The following is a 26,357-nucleotide window of genomic DNA, read 5'->3' on the forward strand; positions in this document are numbered from 1 at the left end:
ACCCACAGGACAGCCCTGGACCCTCAGTCTGCTAATCCCCCAGACTACAGGTGGACACAGGGACAGTATTTGGGGGGAAGAATGCGGCGAGCACACCATTGCTTTGGATTGCAGCGTAACCCATCATCACATAGATAGAGCAGTCCTATTTCAGCAACAGGCAAAAAATTCGTGTAAAAAGGTGGAGGTGTGCTAGATACCATTTACATGTTGATTCGTGATATCATCGGATTTTATCGTGGGTATTATTATTAGCATAGTCCTGGATAGTCACAAAGCAAGCCCCTATTAAGCAAGGATCACGGTGGCACAAGTCACCGAGGAATACAAATGCAAGCCTCAAGCTCAAAAGGAAGTGGAGGTTCAGACTTGAAGAAGCAAAATCCAGCCTGACCGGGTTCCCCCCAGCCTATCTGCAGGCTTCCAGCCATACTTACTGGCCCCTACTATTCCACATCAGCACCAGCCAACAGCATGGCCTGGAACTTTAGAGAACCATAGAATAAGAGAGGAAAGGGGTCAGAAGATAGAGTCTATTTGTTAAAGGAGAGAAGCCACCGCTAACATCTGAAATGGAGAAGAGAGAATGAGGCTTGTTCAGGGCCAGCCACTCGCATCTCACCTCGACCAAACTCCTACACACCTGAAAACATGAAGGCTGTAAAGGGTGTGCTGTCCCCTAAGGCCAGGCAGCCTGGAGCAGTGCAAGGGCCTAGGTGCCAGTGCCCTCGCAGGGTGAGGACCAGGCCCTGCAGTCTAAGTGACAGAGGGTGGCACGGCCTACAGACAGCAAGCCGGCACATGAGCTCACGATCACCATCACTATTCACAGGAATTAAATCAGGACTCGGTCCTGGGACCTGGCATGGCCCCCAATGAATGGAGGAAACAACATCATCCGCTGCCTGGTCTGAGGATTCCTTTTGTAAAGTGGCCTTTATGTGTCCTAGAAGCTCACTCCACACACCCCAAAGGAACCCTGGATGTCGTCTTGGGAGCCTGGTATCTTCTCTGAGAGCTTTGCCGGTCTTTAGCCGAAGCCACATCCAAGAGGATCTGGCATGAACATCAAAAGATGAGTCCCCCAAAAGGTGGCCATCAGACCTGGGTAGCAGTGTGGGGCTTCACATGTCCATGAGGACATGGCAGCCAAAGGCACAGTTCCCAAGCAAGGAGGATGATGAGAGAGACCTGGATCAATGTGCCCAGAATAAAGAGGTGAAATGATGGAGAAGGAGAAACATGGGTCAGAGGACCGGCAAGATGGAAGCATGGTCCACTCGGTCACTTCTGGGGAACTGGTCCTTTGGATGGCATTGACAGCCAGCAGAGTGTCATTTACTTACTGGTGGAGCTCACTGGCCAACAGGAGTCTCTTTTTTTACTTCTGTGAAGGTCAATGGTTAGAAAATTTATCTTTCCATCTTTGAGACATTTTTTAAAACAATTTTTAATTTGGAGGAGTTGATTTCTTATCTTTTCTGATTATTGATTTTACTTTGAAATGACACCAAAGTGTCCAAACTGGAAGTCAATCTTACCAGCTTTGCTATTTCTTTCCTGTTTGCCTAAGTTCTTATTGTCATTATAACCCTTGACTTATGGTTTCTCTCTGAGAAGTTTAGTTCAGTTAAAAAAATTAGTTAATAGTTTGATATAATCCCATTTGCCAGATCTTATTTTTTGTTAACTATGCTTTTGAGTTCTGACCCCAAAATATCCTTGCCCAGACCAATGTCATGAAGCATTTCCCCTATTTTCTTCTAAAAGTTTCATAGTTTGGGGTCTTACAATTATGTCTTTAAGCCATTTTAGTCGATTTGAGAGACAGCATCTAGTTGTATTCTTCTGCGTGTGGATACCCAGATTTTCCAATGACAACTTTTGAATAGACTATCCTTTTTCCCCAGCATGTGTTTTTGGTACCTTTATGGATAATCCACTAGCTGTGAATGCATGGATTTATTTCTGGGATTTCTACCCTGTTCCATGAGTCTGTGTGTCTGTTTTATGCTCAAACTCTGCTTTCTTAGTGCAACTTTGCAGCATAATTTGAAGTCAGGTAGTGGGCTGCTTTGTTCCTTTTGCTCAAGATTGCTTTGGTTATTCAGGGTCTTTTGTGATCCCATACAAATTTTAGGATTGCTCTTTTTTACTTCTGTAAATTTCATTGGTATTTTGATAAGGATTGCATGAAATCTATAGACTTAATTTTTAAACAGTTGATCTCTTGGGCTGGAGATGTGGCTCAAGCGGTAACGTGCTCGCCTGGCATGTGCAGGGCACTGGGTTTGATCCTCAGCACCACATAAAATAAAACAGATGTTGTGTCCACTGAAAACTGGAAAATAAATATTTTAAAAAATCCTCTCTCTCTCTCTCTTCTCTTTCTCTCTCTCTTAAAAAAAATTAAACAATTGATCTCATGGAAGCAGAGAGTAGAACGGTAGATATCACAAGAGGGTGTTCAGGTAGAGGATGGATGAAGAGATGTTGGATCAAGGATATATAATTACAGTGAGAAAGGAGAATAAATTTCCAGAGACCAATTGTACAGCAAGATGACTATAGTTGATAACAAAATAGTGTGTTATTGAAAATGTAAAAAAGAAAACGGTTGCTATCAAAAAAGTAAAACTATGTGAGGGTAATGCATTGGTTAATTAGCTAGATTTAACCATTCCATAATAAATATCTACAGTCTTCCCTTAGAATATGTGGGGCATTGATTCCAGGATCTCCTGAGAATACTAAAATCTGAGGATGTCAATTCCCCGTACAAAATGGCATATATTTGCACACAACCTACACACATTCTCCCTATGCTTCGAAATCACTTTGAGATGACTTAAAGTAGCTAATACAATGTAAATGCTATGCAAATAGTTGTTATATTCTATTTTTATGTGTACTATTTTTACTGTTGTATTGTTATTCTAAATATTTTCCATCTGCAAATCCAAAGATGTAGAGTCCATGGATACAGAAGGCCTAGCGGACTTCAGTGTTAGGGTACAACAGGATAGAATCACACAGTGCTATCCACTGATTTAAAAAGTCAGAACAAAAATGTTTTCAACCTAGTTAATGTGAGGTTTGAGTCCATTTCCTGAAGCCCCTTAACTCAGCCCGACGGAGGCCGCAGTGTCTGTAACAGCACCTTAGCTAAGAGGCCCTCCAGCTCTCTCTGCTCCCTGCACGCCGTGCCCTGAGATGCTTTCCTCCTCTCGTGGTGCTCTGCCTCACCTTGGACCCAGAACAATGGATTCAGTCAACCACGGACTAAACCTCTGAATCCATGAACCAAAATCAACTTTCCTCCTCTAAGTTGTTCTCGTCAGGACTTTTGGTCCCATCAATGAAAAGCTGACTAAAATATCCTGCTAAACAGTAGTTACTCTCTCTTCCTTTCATTGGGCTGAGAGCTCCCCACTTACATAGAGCATCAAAGTCCAATGGATTCTCAGCAGAGCAAAGGAGATTGCTCAAACCCTAGCAGGTTTATCAGCCAACCATAGTCTGTTCCTTTTATGTATTCATATGCCGCCCATTGTTCAAAGTTTTTGATCCAAGATAGGTAAGAAATTTAAAAATTAAGCTAGCATGTTAGTAGTCACTTAACATGTGTCCTAGCACCAGAGGACCAGATTAAAACTACAAGGAGATAGCATTTACACCCATCAGGCTGGCAGGGATTTAAAAGTCTGAAAGGGTCAATTGTTAAATCAAAGGAGCCCTTCTCTGTCACTTGTGGGATAATAGTTTCAGAAAAGCTGAGGATGAACAAAGACATGGTAATTCAGCCTTAGAGGTATGCATATCCTAGGAAAATTCTTGCATTGGAGCACAAAATGGTGTGTCCAAAGTAGTTACTGAAGATGTCATTCAATAGACATTTACCAAGCATCTAGCATGCTCTAGACCATACCCTAGGATCTGGGGATGGAGCAAGAAACAACACAGAGTTCCTGTTCTAATTAAGATGATATGTCTGAAGAAATACAAGCGATCAACAAATATACGAAAAAATGTTCAACATCACTAGCAATTAGAGAAATGCAAATCAAAACTACTTTAAGATTTCATCTCACCCTAGTCAGAATGGCAATCATCAAGAATACAGGCAACAATAAATGTTGGCGAGGATGTGGGGGAAAAGGCACACACGTACACTGCTGGTGGGACTGCAAATTGGTGCAACCACTCTGGAAAGCAGTGTGGAGATTCCTCATAAAACTGGGAATGGAACCACCATTTGACCCAGTTATCCTACACCTCTGTTTATACCCAAAGGACTTAAAAATCAGCATGCCACAGGAATGCAGTCACATCAATGCTTATAGCAGCTCAATTCACAATAGCTAAGCTATGAAGCTGACCTAGGTACCCTTCGGCAGATGACTGGATAAAGAAAATGTGGTATGTATACACAATGGCACATTACGCAACCTTAAAGAAGAATGAAACTATGGTATTTGCAGGTAAATGGATGGAGCTGGAGAATATCATGTTAAGTGAAATAAGCCAAATCCAGAAAACCAAAGGCCAAATGTCTACTCTGTGGATCCATAATGGGGGACAGGGGCGGTAGGGAAGAATGGAGAAACTTTGGATTGGGCAGAGGGGAGTGAGGGGAGGGGAGGAGACGTGTGTGGGGGAAGGATGGTGGAATGAGATGGACATTATTACTCTGTATACAACCAGTGTGACTCTGCACCATGTACAGTCAGAGAAAGGAGAAGTTGTGCTCCATTTGTGTACAGTGTGTCAGCGTGCACTCTGCCGTCATGTACAAGTCACTAGAACAATTTTTTAAAAATTAAAAGAAGAAAAAAAAAGATCATGTGTCTTATAAGAGACAAAAGAAGAGAAGACATGGACACAGATAGGAAGGGATGAGGTGAAAGTGGAGGCAGAGATCGGAGCAATGGGGCCGCAAGCCAAGGAATGTTGGGAGCCATCAAAATGGCAAGGGTCAAGAAAGCCTCCACTAGGGCCTTTGGAGAAAACGATGGCATGCTGTCCCCTGATGTCAGACTCCTGGCCTCCAGAAGGTTGAGAGAATAAAATTCTTTGTTTGACGCCACCTACTCTGTAGTCATTGGCTACAGTATCCACAAGGAACTAATACAACCATGGAGAAAAGGTGAAATAAAGGGAGATTCTGGTACCGGTTAAATGTACAAGATGATTGGAGGAGGTGACACTGGAGAGGACATAAGAAGGGAGCCGGGAAGGAAGCATGGGAAGGCATGTATAGGAAGGTCCTAGGTACGGAGTCTAATAAGTGCAAAGGCCCTGGGGCAGCAGCCTGCCAGTCATGTCCAAGGATGATCCCACAGTTGGTGCAGTGGCCGTGGTGGGAGGGGAGGTGGTGGGAGAGGAGGTCAGAGTCAGCAGGATGAATCAGGAAGGCTGATGTCTTGTTGACAGGTGGCAGGAATAGACAAGGCAGAGAAGTGGGGAGCCAGGAAGAGATCATTGCTAAGAAGACAAGCAGGTGGTCTGGGGGGGTGGTGGGGGCAGCGTTCCTGGGCATTTTTTTCCCTTACTAAACCCACAGCTGAAAACTTAAAGATACCCACAAGGGAGTACCCCCCGACCATCACCAGAGGGTCCACTTGGTGTTCCAATGATAGGAGCTTCAACTACCTGGGCGATCGTACAGGGCAATTATTAGGGGAACCCCCCCGAGGGCCTTGGGTTGTTCTTACTAAGGACATGGAGAACAGGGATCGTTGAGATTTCCATATTGCATATCCCCAAAGCTCATGTGAGACCAGGAAAAGAACAGAGGGGAAATGACCCAATGGTGAGAGGCGGTACCTGATCCGTGTGTCAGTCCCCTGAGCTGGGTTACCTGGGAGGTGACCGTAGGCAGGCAGGGTGCGGCTGGAGGAGGTGGGTCACTGGGGGTATGCCTTCACTGGGGGGTGGTGTATTTCTGGGGGGTTTACGGGAGAGTCCTGCGAGTGCTGGGCGAGGGCTGGTGCCAGGGCTGTCAGTGTTTGGGACAACAAAGCACCTTTATCAGTGTCTGGGGTGCTCACGGCCTGGCTTGGCCTGAGGCCGGCGGGAGGTCCCCACGGCGGGCGGGTCACACAGGGCTCAGGGCACTCTGACTTTCAATCAGGGTGCCGCAAGAGAGTTGGGGTGGGGGGGACCCAGAACCACCAGGGAAAAGACCAGTGGCAGCAGGGGTGGGGGTGGGTCAGGAGCCCTCAGGAGGACGTCACAGGATGGGCCTGCCGTTCCCGAGTGACACAAGGAGCAGGCTGGCTGTGCGTGAGCCCAGCTTCCTGGGTGGGAAAGGGGGACTTGGTAAGACTGGGGCCTGGCTCTGTTGGTGAAGATCACTGCTCCCAAGAGCCCCGAGTGGGAACCATCTCAGCACCAGTGGTTGGGAGACGAACCCTCAGCCACACTGTCACCAGGACAAACACTGAACCTCCTGGGCAAACCGAAGGGAAAGATAAGAGAGTAAGTCATTACACACACCCCTACTCAGATGAGGCTTTGTTTCTAGGAAAAGGAATAATTACAGGCAAAACTACAGTTTTTTCCACCAATGGGGTTTTTCGTTTTGTTTGCAGTGTTGGGGGTTGGACCCACGGGTACCCACCACTCAGCGGCACCCACACTCCTTATTTTGTTTTGAGGCCGTGTATTGCTTACTCACCTACACTGCCAACTTGTGATCCTTCTGCTCAGCCTCCCGGGGAGCTGGGGTTAGGGGTATGTACCACGGTGCCCGGTGATGAGTTCTTATTACATAAAGCCTTTCTGAAAAAAAAAATCTCTTAGGGCCTACTGCCTTCCAGGGTCAAAAGAAACAGATCCCTTTCACTGAAATGATTGCTGGGCTTATTGCTGGGCGTGGTGGTGCACACCTGGAATTCCAGCAGCTTGGGAGGCTGAGGCAGGAGGATTGAGAGTTCAAAGCCAGCCTCAGCAATGGTGAGGTGCTAAGCAACTCAGCGAGACCCTGTCTCTAAATAAAATATAAAATAGGGTAGGGATGTGGCTCAGGGGTCGAGTTCGATCCCTGGTACTTAAAAAAAGGAAAAAAAAAAAACACCAAGATAACCACCTATGACTAAAGTCCAGAATAAGGGAGTCTGGCTACCTGTGGTGGTGTATCCCATTTGCAGGTTTCACTCGAGTGCATTCCGCATCCCTCCCACTGTTAGGAAAATCTTGGGTGAAGAGCGCAGGATGTCTCAGGAACTTTTAAGGTTGAATATGTCAGTTTTTCTCCTGCTAAGGCAGCATCACCTAAGTCTCAGATATGACTTGTCATGTGTCACTCCAGGGAGTACCAGAAGGGGCCTAATCAGGGTGCCATTGTGACTAAAAATTGTATGAATCACTTGCCCCTTGTGGACAGCTGTATGTCCAACTGGAGCATCATTTTGTAGTTGCTTGTGACCCAAACAGGTCACTTAGAACTAATATGTACATATATATGGTTGCAGGACATGGGAGTCACTGGGTAGTAATGAGAGTCCTCAAGTGATATTTACCCCAAGAAACTGAAATAAAGACATTGAAGAGAAATCTGTACTTGGCTATTCACAGTAGCCAAGAAATGGAATCATCCTAAGAGACCAATGACATATGAGTGGATAAAGAAAATGTAACCGATAAAACATGATGGAAGACTAGGCAGCCATAAAAAAGAGTAAATCTTGTCATTTGCAGCAATATGGATAAACCCGGAGGGCTCTATATTAAGTGAAACAAGCAGGCACAGAAAGATAATTCTGCCTGTTCTCAGTTAATGTGTAGAATCTAAAAATGCTGATCTCGGCAATAGAGTAGAATGCTAGTTATACAGGCTGGGAAGGGTGTGGAGGAGAAGACGACGAGGAAAGACTGGTCAACAGGTACAAAACTTAGTTGGAAGGAATAAGTTCTGTTGTGCTATTGCCCAATAGGGTGAGTACAGTGAACAATAAACTAGATATTTCAAATAACTGAGAGAACTTCTAATATCCTCATCATAAGGAAAAGGAAATGATAAATGTCAGTGATAACAGAAATGCTAATTACTCTGATTTGATCATTACCCATTGTATAGGAGTATGCAAAACCTCCCACTGTACCTCATGAATAGTTATGTGTCAATTAAAAATTAAGTAAAACTTTAAAACATAAATTTTAGAAAGAACATGGTTCATTAGAACCCAGCAAAGCCAAATCTCTTGGGAGTTTCATCTCTCCTCTGCGCATGTCACTGCCTGGGCCCCCCATGGGTCCTGGTTTTCAACTCCCCCTCCCCAACCTCCAGGGGACTCTTACCTCCTTGAGATCTTGATGGTGGTGGTTCCCATGGGACTTGGTGACTAGGAAGAGAGACCTTTTCCCCTTCCACCAGATTAACTGTAGTAACTGGGGAGTCTTGAAACCAGGGAGATAACTATGAATGCTCATTAGAAATACTTTCAGATGAAGACGGTGAAAAAATGGTAGAAAAGTCACAGAACAGGCATCTGCTTTATGCTTTAAATATAAACCTTGCTGCTCGGCCATCAGTGGCTTATTTTAAAGCTGACATTTCTCCTTCTCTTCTCCCACTCCCTGTCCCTAACCTCGAAAGCAGCAAGATCACCATTCTTCCTGGACTCGGCCTAGTTGTCCGTCCTGCTCGCTGACCTCAGGAAGGAAGGGATCCAGACTTGGGAGCTGGGGCTCTAGGATGCAGGTGTGCCCCCTCAAAGCTACCGCCTAGATCTCAACTAGGACTCCTCACAGGGGCATCTGGAGTTTAGCCCCCTGTCCCCCAACACCACCCCCAGTAGTTAGAATCCAGCCCCAGGGCAGGAGTTCCTGTGTGTTCTCGTTTGCTAACAAATCAACAAAACTTCTATTTCCTTCCTCTCAAAACCTTGCCCCTGTGGTTGGATGGGCAATGGGATCCGCAGCAGCCAGGCCACCTGGGAGGCTCCCTGAGAGACAAGAGTCTTGTGCGTGGCTCCAGGAGACGGGAAACAGAGGAAAGTGGGGGATTCCACTCAGGAGTCAGCGAGGCCCCGGAGTGATGGTCTTTTAGAGAAATCGACTCCCTCAGTGCCAGGCCTGGGGCTGCTGCATGGGGCCGGGAGGCTCCCCCAGACCATCCTAAAGATTTGCAGAAATACAGACTTCCCTGTGGTCGCAGGTGTGCAGCCCGGCAGGAGCTGGGTGGCAGCAGGACCTTTGAAAAGGGAGGTTTAGATGGACACCAGCCCACGCACACCAGCTGCCGTCTGGCACAGCTCACACTGTCCAGTCAAGCGGCAGGATTCATCACAGGACATTCAGAGCCACCTCAACTGCCCCTGGAGAAGGGCGGGGCACGATTCCTGCAACTGTGGGGACAGAACATTTCCCAAAGGACACAAAATTGCCCTCCCAGCAGGGAAAGATCTGGAAGCAGGGCTGTCGTCACTCAGGTCATTGCCTGAAACTGCCTTTTAGAAATACTTCCTGTGCCCAGGAACTGGGCAGCACTGGGAGCAGAAGTGAGCCAGAGGCCAGGGTTGCACCTCCGCACCAGAGACACGCAGGTCACCCAGTCAAGACCCTGGGGCCTACCATTGCCTCCCAGTGTCTGGCGTGATCCCCCATGGAAGGCCCAGCTAGAGACCCCTCCATGTCACATCCTGTGCAGGGGTCACTTCAGGTTCTTTAATGTCAGCGTTTCCTTTTAACCACTGTTGTCTTCTGTGTTGACATGATAGATTTCATCCTGGCTGGTATCCCATTCATTGATCTGGTTTTATGTTGTTCCTTTAAATGTGTATAAGCATGGCCTTAGGCCTGAGCCTAAGCAACCCCATTTTAAAACTCCAGTTTGAAACCTGCAGTCTCACCAGGCATGACTAACCTGGCCCTACAGTATGGACCTAGGCACAGACAAGTCACTTCTCCCCACCCTGGTAAACTCAGTGTGAATCCTCTGGCATGGGCAAACCCCAATATAGAAGAAGAAACATGAGAAAACAGAAAAAATACAATGCAAAAAGTTCATAACTCCCCAATAACTGAATTCACATGTATTAAAGTAGATGAAATCTCCAAGTACTTTAAAAATTAGTTGTTAAAATGATTAACGAATTTAAAAAGATCTAAGGAATAAATTAAGGGAGGAATAAAACAGGATCTGAATGAGCCTTTCTCTAAAAAGGCAGATTCCTTAAAAAAAAAAAAAAAACAGAAATCTTGGGAATGAAAGACACAATAAGTCAAATAAAAAACTCAATTGAAAGTTTCTAAAATATTTTATCAAGGAAAACACAGAATCTCAGCTTGAGGACAAGGCGTCCTTTGGGAACTTTCAGAGAGCATTAAAGACAAAAATAATAAAACTTTTCTGGTTTAGATCTGAGCTCAAAAAGCTCACGTGTGAAACAGTGCAAGAAATTTCAGAAGTGAAATAATTAGATTATAAGAGGTGTGACCTAATGGTGGATTTTCCCACCCATATGGATTAACTGGTTGGGAACTACTGGCAGGTGGGATGGGGCTGGAGGAGGTAGGTCACTGGGGTGTGCCTTAGGAGTTTATATGTTGTCCTTGGCGAGTGGACCTCCCCTCTCTCTGTTTTCCGGTTGCCCGGTCTCGGGCTGCTTCCTTCTGCCACATCTTTCCATCATAGTGCTCTGCATCGCCTTGGGCCCAGAGCTATGGAGTTTGCCGACCAAGGACTGAACCTCTGAAATTACGAGCCAAAATCAACTTTTCTTTCTCTAAATTTCTTCTTGTCAGTTCTTTTGGTCATAGAAGCACAGAGCTGACTAAAACAGAAACTAGGACCAGAATATATAAGAACTCTGGAGCAACATTAAATGACCAAACGACACTCACTGGCAGAAAGGAAACAGTAGAAATACAGGCTATTATCATTGAAATCATATTCAGTGAAATAACAGAATATTTCCTAAACTTTGAATGAGTCATACATCAATTCGCTGGAAGCATTTGGAATCCTAAGTAGAGAAGACACATGACACATTATAATTACAATGATAAAAATCCAGAAAAAGGAAGAATGTCAGAGGATATAAGAGAGATGGCCAGGTCACATTTTAAAAAAAATTACTCAGATTAACAGCAGATTTCTCTGAAGAAACCCTGAAATTCAGGAGGATTTGGACTGATGTATTTTGAGTGCCAAAAGAAAAAGATTGCCAACCAAGATTGCTATAATCCAGCAAAGCAATCCTTCAGAATCGAAGAATAAATAAAAACCTTCCAAGGTAAACATAAAGTAAAGAAATTCATGACTTCTTAGCCAGCATACTTAAAGGAATTCCACACACCAAGAGAGCTCAGGAAAGAATAAATCTCATTAGAAGAATAGATAAGCAAATGAGAATTAGCACTGAAGCAAACACTGAAAAGAAATAAAAATCACAGGACAGAATACATTATCTCTCTACAATAACACTGTGTGTAAATAATTTCAGTTCTTCAGTTAAAAGAACTGTCAGATTTCATTAAAAAAATAAAAATGAGACCCAACTGTATGTTGTCTGCAAGAAACACATCTCACCGATAGACATCCACAGGCTTAAAGTATAAGAAGGAAAAATGAAGATCTATGCAAATAAAGCCTGAAAGCAAGCAGGAGTAGCTGCTCAATCTGTCAAAGTGGACTTCACATCAAAATTAGTTAGAAGAGACAAAGAAGGTCAGCACACACCAGTAAAGAGAATAATCCAACAAGAAGACATAATGATAGTCAATATTTAGGCCCCACACATAAGGTGCACCTGATTTATAAAACAAATGCTGTTTACCAAAAAGGCTCAGGCAAATCCCAGTATAATAAAACAGTTATTTCAATACACCTCTCACCAATCGGTCACCTAGACATAAAATCAGCAAAATGCTACAGAAGATCGTATGGATTTCACAACATCTACAGAATATTCCTTCCAACAATAGGTGACTACACTTTCTTTTCAGCTGCTCATGGAACTTTATCCAAAATAGATCAATCCCATCTTGGGCCACAAAACAAGTCATCACAAATACATAAAGGATGATAACATTTATTGCATATTATAACATTATAATAGAATGAAGTTAGAAATGAACAGCAAGAAAAAATATAGAAGCTATATAAAAACACATGAAGATTCAATAACTTTTGAATGATGACAGGGTCGGTCAATAAATACGATAAAATTTATAATTCTTAGAATCAAACAAAATCTTTGATACACAGTAAAAGCAATTTTAAGAGGAAATTTTATATCTATAAATGCCTAAATAAGAAATGCCCAAATAAATCACCTCACAATCTTAGTAAAACAAAAATGAACCATTCCCAAAATGAGAAGAAATATAATCCAAAACCAAAGTTAATGAAATAGAGAACAAGAATACAGTGCAAAAAATAAACAAAGAGTTGTTTTTTTTTTAAATATGGGCAAGTTTGATAAACTTCTATTCAAACTAACAGAGAAGGGTGGGTGGAGAAGAGTCAAATTAATAGATTAGAGGTAAAAGGAAATATTAAAACAGACATGAATGAATCCAGAGGATCATTTGAAACTATTTTTGAAAACTTACATTCCAATAAATTAGAAAATCTAGAAGAAATGAATAAATTTCTAGACACATATGAAATACAAAAGTTGAACCAAGAGGATATAGAAAAACTAAACACCCTGATAACAAACAATAACATTAAAAACAGTAATTAGAAATCTTCCAACAAAGAAAATCTCAGGACCAGATGAGTATACAGCAGAATTCTTCCAGATCGATAAAGAAAAAATGCCAATGCTCCTCAAATTATTCTATGAAATAGAGAGGGACATTTTCAAACTCATTCTATGAAGCCAGTATCACCCTAATATCAAAACGAGGTAAGGACACTCCAAGGGAAAAAAACTATAGTCCACAAAAAATAGTAACCTTATATAGAATGAGCAGTCTAGAGAGCTAACGTATAGTACAGTGACTAGAGTTAATGATGACAGTTTGCATGATTGGAATTTCTAAGGCCGTAGATTAAGTTCTCACTATACACACATACAAAGGGGATAGCTATACTAATTTGACTATAGTAAACTTTGGACTGTATCAAAAGATTATTGACTGTATCAATAGATTAAAGCTATGTGTGGTGGTGCACACCTGTAATCCTAGCTACTCGGAAGGCTGAGACTACAGGTTTCAAGGCAGCGTGGGCAACCTAGTAAGACCCTGTCTCAAAATGAAATTTAGAAAGGGCTGTGGTGTAGCTCAGTGGTAGAGTGTTAGGCTTAACCTCCAGTACAGTAAAGAAATATCAATTTATATATTTTAAATATTGACAAGTTTTAGTTTAAAATTAAATATAAGAGGGGAAAAAAAAGAATTTCAATTTCCTGAAAAACAGTGAATCTATTCAGGGCTATACTAATAACTTAGTCAAAGTTGAAGACTTCCATTCAGTCTTTTCACCTCGTTCTGATGCCTCATTCTCACACAAAAAAATGGAAAAATGGTGAAGCATGATGGTACACATCTGTAAGTCAAGCAAATGTGGAGGCTGAGGCAGGAGAATCACAAGTTTGAGGCCAGCCCAAGCAACTGAAGAAGGCCCATAGCAACTTAATGAAAACCTGTTTCAAAATAAAAAGGGCTGGGGATGTGACTCGGGAAAGCACCCCTGGGTTCAATCCCAAGTGCCCTCCCACCCCCCCAAAAAAAACCAAAATGGAAACATAGGTAAGTTCTAAGTTGTTGGATTTTTTTTCAAGTTCTGAATAAGATCCAGAAATACTAATGACGTGAGCACAAGAGTAATATCCAAGGGCTGGGGATATGGCTCAGCTGCACAGCACTCACTACCATGTGTGAGGCTTTGTGGGTGGAGTGTGTGTGTGTGTGTGTGTGTGTGTGTGTGTGTGTGTGCAGAAGAGAAAGAAAGACAACCCTTTACCTGTTTGATAGTGTTTCACGTGATCTCATAGATCTTGTTCAGCAAACAGGGGTACAGTCAATCACTAATAAAAAAGAAAGAGGAAACTGTGAATCATCTTGTGATCTAAATGAGTCACTCAGGATGTAGAGTCCCTAGATTACCAAAGGACAGTCTCAGAGTGAGAGCTCTTTCTCACGTCCCTAATGTACTAGTCACATCTCCAAAGCAACACTCCAGTAATATCGTGGGTGTAAGATGTACCCTGAAAACTCATGCAGAGGTGAAGTGATTAGATTATGATATCTACAGCCAAATCAGTAGATTAATCCATTTGATGGATTAGTAATTTAAAGGAATTATTGTACTTGGAGAGACCTGTAGGCAGCAAGGGTCTGGAAGGAAGAAGTAGGTCACTGGGGACAGGCCTTTTTCTCTGGTGCCTCATTCTCTTTCTGTTTCCCAGCCCTCAGCCATACCCTTCTACCATGATGCTCTGCCTCACTTCAGGCCCAGAGTGATGGAGTTGACCAATCATGGACTAAACTCTGAAACTTGGGAATCTAAAATAATTTTTTCCCTCCCCTAAATTGTTGGGGTTTATTTCCCCCCTAGGTCTTTCAACCACAGTGACCAAAATCAGACTATTTTAATCACCCTTTTCTCTGCTGTGACCAAAAGATCTGATAAGAACAATTTTAGGGGTGGAAAGGTTTATTTGGGGGCTCTCAGATGGCCGACTCCATTCTTTGGGGACCAAGGTGAGGTGGAACATCATGGTAAAGGGTGTGGTAGAGGAAAGTGGCTCAAGATATGGCACCAGGAGGCAGAGAGAGAACTAAGCTCAACAAGGACAAAGTTCATCAAGGCATGCCCCCAGTAACCCTTCAGTCACACCCTATCTGCCTAGTTACCACCTGGTAAATTCCTATCAGGGAATCAATGCACTGATGGGTTGAAGATTTTCATAACCCAATCATTACCCTCTAAGCTTTCTTGCATTTCACACATGAGCACCTCTTATCTAAACCATCACATTCTGCCCCAGAATTCATGCCCATTTCACAATGAAGAATACATTTAGTCAACTTCCAAGAGCCCTCATAGTCTTAACAGTTCTATGATTGTCCAAAAGTCCAAGTTCAAAGTCTCCACCAAGACTCAAGGCAAACTCTCAAAGTAAGTCCCTGTAAAAATCAAAAGAAAGTTACAGACATCCAAAATATAAGGACACAGAGTACTTAGTTCTGTTCCAAAATAGAGAGATATGGGCACAAAAAGAAGGGACAGGACCAAAAGATCGAAATTCAACTGAACGAACAATTCCTACAGCTCCAGTATCTACAGTACATGGCATGATAATGGCATCACCTTAGGGTCAGTGTAGACCTGCCCTATAGCCTTGTCGGTGGCAACCCATGTGGCCTCTTTCTTGGCTTCTCTTTGCTTGATTCCTGCAGCTTTCCATGTGACTGTCATCTCTTCATCTTGGAGGTCTCCACGGCAACTTCTACTTCCTTCCCATGAGTTGCCCTCTCAGGGGCTGCCTGCTGGGATTCCAGTCCTGCTGCTCTTCGCTTGGCCTCTCAGGCATTCCTCTGAAATCTCAGTGAAGCCTCCATGACCACCTCTTTCCAGTGTCCTGAATTCCTGAAGAACCAGCACCAGGTGGTTGATGTCGAGGTCTTCTGCCATCTTGAGCAGTAGCCAAGCCTCCTGGGACCATGGCTGCAGTAGCCCTTACGTGCCTGGGCATCTGAGCTCAGAGAGACAACTTCCTAGACACTCTCTGTACAAGCAGAGTGCTCCCCCTCCCTTCTATTTGCACCTTCAAGCCTTACATAGGTATGGTCTTGCAAATGTCTGAGATGCCCTCAAGCCGTCTTTTCTATTATCTCTGAGTAAAATACTTCAGCATCTCTTGATTGGTTATAATCTCTTTAATCACCACAGCTTCCTAAGCTCCATTTTTACTCACAATTTTCTGGTCAAACTGCAAGTTTTTCAAATCTTTATTATTTGCTTTATGCTCTTGATTATCACAATAAACTTTGCTATAATCCCCTGAATGCTGTGCTACCTTGAAATTTCCTCCACCAGGTTAATTCATCTACCACCTTTAAATTCAGCTTCACAGAAAGTTTTGGGACATGGGAAACCGTAGACAATTTCTTTGTCGGAATGTAATGAGAATGGCTTCTAGTCCAATTTCCAATATCATCTTCCTTCTCTGAAACCTCATGAGCCCCCTCTTTACTGTCCATAGTCCTACTGGTTTTTGAGCTCCTTTCAGAATCACTCCTTAATCTCTGCTTACATCATTGTAAAGCTTTTCCGGCTTGTAACCTGTACTTTTCAAAATCCTCCCCCCCTGCAAATCAGCTCCAAAGGCTTCTGAACAACACGGTCAGGTTAGTCATAAGGACAACCCCACTTATCCATATCAATTTCTGTTTCAGTCAGCTTATTCATTGCTGTGATCAAAATACCTTACAAGAACAGCAGGAAGAAAAGGTTATTTTCTTATTTTTTTTTAAGAGAGAGAGAGAGAGAGAGAGAGAGAGAGAGAGAGAGAGAGAGAAAGGGAGAGAATTTTTTAATATTTATATTTAGTTTTCAGTGGACACAATATCTTTATTTTATTTTTTATGTGGTGCTGAGGATCGAACCCAGCACCCCACACATGCCAGGTGAGCATGCTACCACTTGAGCCACATCCCCAGCCCAAGTTTATTTTCTTTTAAGAAAATTTAAGTTCAGTCCATGATTAGCCAACTCTATAGCTCTGGGCCCAAGGGAAGGCAGAATATGTGGCAGAAGGGTATGGCAGAGGGAAGCAACTCTGGCAACCAGGAAGCAGAGAGAACTCTGCTTATCAGGGACAAAATATGAACCCTAGTGATTCATTCCTCTAGCCATATCCTTCCTGACTACAGTTATCAACCAGTTAATCCACTGAGTAGGCTATGCCTCACAATCTAATCATTTCACCTCTGAAAATTCTTGCATAGTCTCATATATGAGTTTTTGGGGACACCTCACATCTAAGCCATAACACCATTCCTATACACGTATCTAAAAGAATTCAAGTCATAGCAGCCTAATTCACAATCGTCAAGTTATATAACCAGCCTAGGTGTCTGGAACCAAATGGATGGATACAGCCAACATGGTACATATATGCATGATGGAGTTTTATTCAGCCATAAAGAAGAATAAAATTATGTCACTTTCAGAAAAGTGGATGGAACTGAAGAGAATCATGTTATGTAAAATAAACCAGACTCAAAAATTTGAGGGTCATGTTTTCTCTCATATGCATAAGTGAAAGAGAATAAAGGAAAAGCAGGATCTCATGAAAATAGAAAAAAAAGATCATTAGGATAGAGGAAGGAATCAGAAGAAGAGAGGAAGGAGGGCCAAGGAAGATATTGGGGATTGAAATTCATCAAATTTTATTATGTACAAGTACAAATATGTCACAACAAATCCTATAATTACTTATAATTATTATGCTCTAATTGAAAAATTTAAGATACTTCTAGAGAAGCCAAAATGACATGCAAAAATTCATAAGCAGGAATAATCATAGAAACAAACAGTAATAGCAGCAAGGGACAATAACCTATTACTGTAAGGTTTCAACAGAAGACTTGCAGAGACCCCGATGTGTCACAACTCTGGCAGTTGTGAGGACTATGCTTGGGGCCCAAGGAACTACAGGGCTTCAAGGCTCACTGGAGCACACAGTCCTACAGTATCTGAAGGAGGACTTAGCTACTTGAGAACCTCCGTCAGAACTTCACCTCTAGAACTCTTACTAATCTGATCGTTAATGGGAGAGGCATTCATACTAAATTAAACCTTGGCCTAGGGGAGGAAAGATAGAAGGAGCTGGGAAAAGGCCCTTCCCTGGCTCCCTGGGAGGAAGAAATCCTGGGTGGACACAGATGGGACGGAGGCAGATGCTCTGCAGTCAAGTTCATGGCAAGGTTGCCGCAGAGATTCAGCCAGGCTCCCCTCTCCACCCACACTGCCTCCCGTGTGTACAAAACAGAGGCATGACAGATAATGGTGGCTGGAAATTCCTGGATATGATTATCCTCAAAGGGTAGTTGTGCTGGCTATCTTTTTGTCACCGTGACCGGGATGGCTGACAAGAATCACTTAGAGAAGGAAGTTTATCTGGGCTCATGGTTTCAGAGGTTTGGTCCATTGTCGGCCAAATCCCTTGCTCTGGCCTTAGGTGAGGCAGAATATGGTGGCAGAGAGAGCAGTGAAGGAAAGCTGCTTGCCTCGTGGCCACCGAAAAGCAGAGAGAGAAACAAAAAGGATCCAGAGGGACAGGACAGAATTCCCCAGGGCCTGCTCCCAGGGCACTACTTCCACCAGCCATGCCCCCCCTGCCTGCAATCACCACCTAGAAGCCCATTCAGATTACCACTCCATCAACTGAATGAATGCACCCATTACCTGTGACTCTTATGATCTAATTATTTACCTCCTCCATGAGCACAGGAGATTTGGGGGGACACCTCACATCCAACCATAACAACGGGCATGGTCCTACTCTCCATGGAGCTGAGCTACATGTGGTTGCTTTGAACAGAAGTACAGCAGAAATGAAGCTGCCTTTCAGAGCACTGGAAGTTTCCACTCCGGGTCTTATGGAGCCCAGAACTGCCATGTAGGAAGCTCTACTTCCTTGTCAGATGGAAGAGCCACCTGGAAAAGCCATGGGACGCCACTCAGCATAGAAGGACATGGACATGAAGCTAACTTGGACTCTCTAGATCAACATCTGAATCAGCAAAGTGGGTTGGTGTTCAACTTGTCTGGGTGACAGTCCTGACCTTGACGGGTGTGCCCCTGCTCACCGGCAACAGATGCTAGCCATCTGCAATCACCACTGAATGGCTGCTTCCCCTGAGAAATGGTGGACCAGAACATCATGTTGGCAAGGAAGCCATCATGGGGACCATTCCGAGGTCATCAAGACCACCAAGGTCCCTTTTCTTCTGTCCTCCACATTTCATAATGACCTCGTCTCTGCTCAGAAGTGACAGTTAGAAAATAGGAAGATGTCTGGGTTAGAACCTGTATGACCTCATCTGTAGAAGTCCTCCTCTCTGCCACCCAGCCAAAATGATAGTTTTTGGTGATGGATGGTCAGGCTTGCCTAGGAGAGAAGAATAGCTAAAAACTGGTTGTAAAGTCTTGTTATCTTCCATCTAAAGAAACCATTCAAAGGAAAGACAACCCCCATTGATTCACTGCTTATTAACCCAGGGTTGAAAAAGACCAGGTGGAAAATAATCCTCACACACTTAACAGAAATGAGAAGTTTTACAGCCAGGTTAGGTTCTGTTTGCAAGAGAAACAGAACCTTGCATTTGCTCTGCAAATGCCTCTTTAGGAGGAGTCATGAGTCATACAACATCACACCTAAGAAAGAAGGCGCTTGCAGGAATCCCTAGGGAGCAGGTCTCCACACTGTGGATCAATCTACCCATAAGGGTTGTCTTGAAAATATTTTCAAGATAAAAGGTTGCAGGGAGGGTGGAAAAACAGAATGCTAAGATCTCATTCATATTGAAATTTTTAAATGGGAGAGAATACACGTGTTCGGTTATGGATTTAAATAGGATGCCAAGCCAGCAGGCAAATCAGCAGTTGGTACACGGGGTAGGGTCTGGGAGGATGTGGGGGGCCAGCTGGTAGTGGAAGAAAGTGGTTTGTATTGTCATAAATACCAGCGGTGGGAGTGGCCATCCATGAGTTTTTTATTGCAGCTGTGGTATAAACACATCAGGAGCTGCCCAGCCGTCAAGAATACCACAGCATAGGTCAGCCCCACCACCCCAAGTGTGTTATCATCCAATGGGTCTTGGTATTGTAAAGGAACACCCACCCCATCTAGCCTGTGTAAGCCTAGAAGCTTAAAGTGGGATAAGGAGAAGCACCCTGAGCTTGGACACTGGGCTGTGAGCTGGGTAGGACAGTCAGAGGTGGCTCAGGTGGCTGAATCATCAGTGAGCATACACAGAGAGCTGACACTGGGCAGGAGGATCAGCAGGCATAGAGTCTTCAAAGTGTAACCAAGGACACCATCGAAGCACAGGTGGGAGCTGCTAATGTGTGAAGTCAGGTGTAGCGAACCGTAGCCATCAGGATACAGGTTTGTGTTTCAAGCTTAGCAACGTCCAGCATCTCTTAATTCAGCCAGGTGATGCTGCTACCCTTGCAAATCTCAATTATCCTTCATAATGTGATATGACACATGTTCGTTTTGGCAAAGGGAACTGAGCTAATGAGGAACATCTGGTACGAGTGTTAAGCCTGGCTGTATACAAATGAGCAATGTTGTGGGTCAAGCATGGCTTACCTCTGCGATTAACAGGGTCCTTAGCTACATAGGTGACATAGTCTGTTGTGTCCTGTTAAAGAAAAAAACAAGATGTCAGTATCACTTGTCAAGAACATCACAGGGATACAGTAGATCAACACAAGCTGATAAGGACACTTCCCACCATACAAAGAATCAAACACTGCCCACACAACAGCCCAACCTAGGCAGCTTCTGGGGATGCAGATTCAGGCTCAGTATGTCCAGGCAGGGCCTGGGGGGGCTGCATTTCCAGCCCCCCTCCTGGTGATGATGCTGCTGGCCCATGTTCACACTAGAGCAGCCGGGATAGAAGGCACCGCTCCTCTGCATGTCGGATCTCCTGGGAAGCTTCCAAAACTGAATCCTATTGCCCAGATAATTTGATTTAACTGGTTTGGCTGTGAGCCTGGAGCATCAGGAATTTTTTTAAGTCCCTAGAAAAATATTAATGTGAACCTAAGTTGAGGACCACGACTCTCAGCAATGTCCATACCTGGGGCCCTCAAATTTGAATTAATGTCAGAATCCCCTGTAAGTCTTGTTAGAACAGATTTCTGGGCCACACACTGGAATTTCCCCTCTGGTAGGTCGGGGGTAAGATCCCCAAACTGAATTCCTAACAAATCACAGCTGCCTCTGGGCTGGGGACCATGCTTTGAGAAGTACTGGTCTGGACAGATGTTCAGAGGTTGATCACAAACATCCCCTCTTGGGTGATTGAGATAAGAGAGTTCTTTTCTTCTTGGACATAAATAATAATTTTATTCCCTTAAGATATTTTATAAATATAAGTTCTATTTAGAAGTTTCACCCTTCCAAGTGAAATAAGACTTTGTTCACTTCCTTCTCATAAAACCAATGAATAGAGAAAATAAGACTTAAAAAGTATGCTGAAGCTCACACCTGTCATGTGAGTGACTCAGGAGGCTGAGGCAAGAGGATCGAAAGTCCAGAGCCAGCCTCCACAACTTAACAAGGCCCTAAGCAACTTAGTGAGGCCCTGTCTGAAAATAAAAGTAAAAAGGGCTAGGAAGTGGCCCAGTGGTTAAGTGTCCTTGGATTCAATCCGCAGTGAAAAAAAAAAAAATACACTGAAGCACCCATGTGCTTGCTGGTTTCTAAAAAAGTAATAATGGAGCCAATTGTTATCTTAATTCTTGAAAGCCAAAACACTTCTCCACAAAGTTAGTATTTTCAACATAAAAAAAAAAAAGAGAGAGCAACTGGATCATGGCACTCTATGTTTGAGGCTATTTACCAAACATTATGATTGCAAAGATCTTCAAGGTAATTCAGCTACTCAGGAGGCTAAGGAAGGAGGATCACGACTTTAAGACCAGCCTGAGCAACATAGCAAGACTCCTCAGGGAGAGAGGGAGAGAGAGAGAGAGAGAGAGAGAGAGAGAGAGAGAGAGAGAGAGAGAGAGAGATTGGTTCAAGGTGATTGATGTGTTCTGACTGTTGTTAGCACCTGTCAGGGTTCTCTTTGGTGACCTCTCCCCCTGTCACCGTCTATAAGCAGAGGAGACATCTCCTTCTCTCTCAACAGCGCTGCATCAGATCTTCACCGTGTCCTCTATACCGGGATCTGGTGAGGATCTGAAGCTGCTGGCAAAACTAGAGATGGCAGCTTGAAGTCAGACTCTTCCTGGCATCAAGAGAGTAAGGGTGGGAAGGGTCCTTGGGAAGCCTGTAAGAGCTTCTCAGCATCACCCTGAGAACCACAGAACCCCAGGGTGTGTTCTCCAGTGTCTGAGAGGTCACCAGATCTAAGGGTCACGATTTCCTATTTTCCCTTTCATGATAAGCTTAAGAACCTGATATCCAAGATCAGGAGGTGGCCACAGTCACCGACTTCAGGCTGAGATTTGCGATTGGGTTTCCAACATTAAGGTTGCCAGATTTTTAAAGAAAAGGAAAAGAACAGTCAGAGTAGATGCCTTTGCCCCACTGGAAGTCGACTTCTGTCACATTTGGACATAATGATGCACAGCTGCAGATTTTCCTTGAATAGGAGAAAGTGGTAGAAGAATTAAACCATCCTTATGCCCACAGTAGGAGGGAGATGCTAGATTCAAAACCTTCTGCACCAGGACAGCCAGTCTTACAGCCATCAGGAGCAGAGACTGAGTTCCAATGAACTTTGTCCATCACAATAAAGTCACGTTACTTTGAATGCCATTGGGCTTGACAGTGTTTGTTTGTATTTAATTTCCAAATTGGATTGGAGTTTAGAGTTCAATAAAAAGTATAAACAAAAGCCATCTCTTCTTGGATTCTGTACAGATTCGGGTCACATCATTAATTTGAGTCAGCATGAATGATATATTCAAGGAAATACTTAACAAAAAAAATCTTACCCTAATCTAAGAAACTCTACTCTGGCTCAAAGTTGGGGGAGGAAGGACAGTAAGAAGACTGATCTGTGTCTCTCAGATGGTCAATGGCTAAGCCTGGACATGGTTGTTCTGATTCTTGTATTGATCTCTTTCTGGAATAGTAGTAGAGTGTAACAGGATTCAAAACAATTGTTCTTGAAAAGTTCCAACAAAGGGGTTGCTGCTTCTCTACTTATTCCCTCCCCGAGAACCTCGGAGCCTGGCCATTGCTCTAAAATTCTTTTGGTGGTATTTGGACACTGCTGACCATAGTAGACTATAATTATTGTGTTGCCTCTTTGGGGAGAGGGATTAATAATATTTTCCAGTCTGTTTCATTTGATGTTTTCATCTACCATTTTCCGACTGTGTAGAACTGAGACACAAAGCATTAAACAACACATGGATTTAGCAGGAGTATCAGGACGAGGGCCTAGAGTCCTTGGTTTTACTTAAAACATTTACCAATAATAGTAATGTGGTAAAATTGTGGTTATGATTTCATTTGGAATGAGATCTCATGCACTAGCTATTTGGATTGGATAAAATGGAATGTAACTAGGCTTCCTGTCCTCTGGGATCATGCCATTTTTCTGTATTAGAAAAAAAAATCACAACAAACATAAAAGGTTATGGATTACTTTAAGCGTCAATAAATAGTTCCATTCATTAAAATGAAAAGATGATGAGTATATTTGAAGAAAAAGAACAGGCCCACATTCTGTTTATATCTTGGAGAATAAAATAATTTTATATAAGCCCATGTGTTTGGCTTTCCAGGACCTAGATATTTGTATCTCCACTCAAAATATCATCATTAAGACAAGAATTAAGAAAAGTTCCTGAAAGGAGCTATTGATGCAGTTCAATAAGATATCTGTCTGTTAGTTTTTCAAACTGGGTTACCTTTGACATTTAGGAAACTGTATTTTCCATCGCCTGCACAAGGAAGGAAAGAAGGAAGGGAAATTATGGCTCAGAGCATCACATTGGTTAAGCACTTAGACAACCACGGCAAATTACTTAGAGAGAGACAAAGGGAAGGATCTTGGTCTAGACGTGTGTGTGAGTGCAGTCGGGTAGGTACTTGAACGTCCTTGCACATGAGCCCAGGAAATGTAGCATGGGTGTGCCACTGAGGACTTTCCTGTTACAATGAATTGTGAGAAATCATCAGGATCCGAAAGAAAACAAAGGTACAGTAAGAGCAGAGGAGAAAAGAAAAGGAAGCAACTGTGGTAGACTTTTTTTAAAAAGACTTTAACAAGAGTCCAAACCATTTGAACCCATGGGATGTCATTGCTAAACTGTGCTCTGGTCATCTTTGGTCAATTAAGCAAAGATGTAAGGGCAAAGATTCATGTGCAGGGTGAGCAATCCCTTCTGCCACCAAGTGCCCTGGGTGTGGGGTCTGAGGTGGGGGTGCTGGACAGGAACAGGGCACATTACCAGAGGCACTGGTCCTTGGCAGGAGCCCCCAACCCCAGCCTTGCCTACCCCTGATGCCCACCACCACTGGACACAGAGAAACACTGCTCTCTCGTTACTGAGATCTGGGTCCCTATGAGACTGTCCTTCAGAAACATCTGGAATCTGCCACAGAAATGGCTCTCTTGATTGACCTGACTCCCACTATGCCAGCAGCAGTTCTGTGACAAGGTGATCCACGTAGAAGAAATGGGAAGGTCATCAAGAAAATTGCCCTCCTGCGGCTAGCGGCAGACAGGATCCCTAGCATTAAAATAAGGAGCAGTGTGTGCCAAGCACAAGGGCTACTTGGGGGGTGGGGGAAGCAGGGCAAAGAGTGATCAAGACCCCAGCAACTCTGAAAACTGTGGTGTGGGGGTGCAATCTGCCACCTCTTAAAAAGGCCAACACTTGGGCTGGGGTTGTGGCTCAGTGACAGAGCGCTTGCTTTGCATGTGTGAGGCACTGGGTTCAATCCGCAGCACCACTTAAAAAGAAATACACAAAATAAAGATATTGTGCCCAGGTATAGCTAAAAAAAAAAAATTTAAAAAAAAGGTCAAAGCTCCCAGAATTTCTGACGGTTTTTGGCTATGAAATAAAAATTAACAGCAGGTCCTTGACATAGGCTACCTACCCCCAAGAAATGATAGTCAAGAAGAGTTTCCAGTATTTGAGAGGGAGAAGTTGGCATCACAGTTAATTTCTATTTATTGTTCAGAGGGGGCACACTTTAAGTAAGGGTCTTTTCTTGGAAATTCCCAAAAAGTACAAGAGAAACAAGTCCAAGGACACTTACCGGATCTCCCCCAGAGGCGAAGGAGATGGACTGCATGTGATGATTCGCTATGATCTGTCAGGACCAAAACAAGAAATGACACGTACCGTTATTACCCTTCCCACGTCTTGCAAAATCAACCCTTTGTTATCCCATGATTCAAATTGGCGAGTTTTCCTGAAAACTCACAACCGTATGAAAATAGCAACTGTAAAAGTCGCGGCCGTCGACCACCTTTCGGGAGCATTCACAGCCTGATGGCTGCTGTCCAACTGGTTGGCCTCAGCGGCTTTCTGTCAGTTATCCCAGGAGCTGTGGAGCGCCAACATCAGAATTCCACCTGACAGGTGGGTGGCTGAGGCCCCAGGGACCAAGTGACTTCTTCAGAGGAACTCAGCTGTTAATCAAAGATCTCTATCCGCTGGCCAGGATCTCAAGGAAAAGTCTCACCTGCACCTCAGAATATTGCCATTTATGGTGGTTTCCAAAGCCACACCAGGACCCCCATCACAGACCCCCTAGCTAGCATGGAGGAGGAGGGGCCTGTCCCTCTCTCTTTGTCCCATTTGTGCTGTGCACAGACAAAGAAGGAAGCCAGAAACAAAGATCAAGAGCCAGTGCCATCCACAGCACTCTCGTGATTTATCAACATAGAAACCAGAGAGGACATTCCAAGTTAATTTTAAAATGGGAAATTTCCATTAGTTTTTATAAACCGCAGCATACAGTGGAATTTAGTAGACACTAAGTAAATTAGAAGCTGCCCTAAATTTAAAAAGCTCCATAAGTCTTCCATGCTATTTTTATCTTTCCAAAGACCATGTAATGACATTGGGGTACGTTTCCGGGGGTGGGGAAGAGAGCTCTTGTCTCCATCCCTACACAGCCAGGTTGATTCCTGCACAATCCCCTCAGGCCCTTGTCCTCTGGCCGGCAGTTAGGATTGACAGAGCTATATTTGTGCCATCCCAGGGATGTTTCCAAACCGGCTCCTGTAAAACCCAAATATAATCAAATGATATCACATATTTACTTTTAAATGCCTACTTTTGTTGTTGGCAATTGCAAAACTTCAGGATGTAGGAAATCCTGAGCATCTAAGGGACCATAAAGCAGTGTGCCCAAGCCCCAGATGACCTAAGCTAATAATAGTCACCCTAGAATTCTGTCCTCAGATCACGGTAGAGAGAATGGTGAGGAAATAGGACCCCCCCCCCCCAAATAATGATAACGTTTTGAATTTTGCATAATTAGCTTTTGTGTATTTAATTTTTTGCTTCTAAGACAGCTCCAAAACTGGGGCTTAGAAATTAAATTGGAAAGTAAGATTTAGCAGGGGAAAAATGAAAGTCATATTTAATCAACATGATGCATGATCATTATTGTGTGACTGAATCTAATTCCCTTGAGTAACAGAAAAATTGAAAAGGGGAGGAAGAAAATTAG

General features: G+C 43.6%; 1 protein-coding gene across 1 annotated transcript in view; it reads right to left on the bottom strand.

Annotated features, from left to right (window-relative positions):
• Positions 1 to 26,357, bottom strand: part of LOC144366457 (SHC-transforming protein 3-like) — an 80,064-nt gene that overhangs the window by 49,207 nt on the left and 4,500 nt on the right. The window contains 2 exon segments of the mRNA XM_078020736.1: positions 20,286 to 20,337; positions 24,933 to 24,986. Of these exon segments, the coding sequence (XP_077876862.1) occupies positions 20,286 to 20,337; positions 24,933 to 24,986 (106 nt within the window).

Source organism: Ictidomys tridecemlineatus, chromosome 9 (assembly GCF_052094955.1).
Source record: "Ictidomys tridecemlineatus isolate mIctTri1 chromosome 9, mIctTri1.hap1, whole genome shotgun sequence".
In the NCBI taxonomy this organism is placed as follows: domain Eukaryota; kingdom Metazoa; phylum Chordata; class Mammalia; order Rodentia; family Sciuridae; genus Ictidomys; species Ictidomys tridecemlineatus.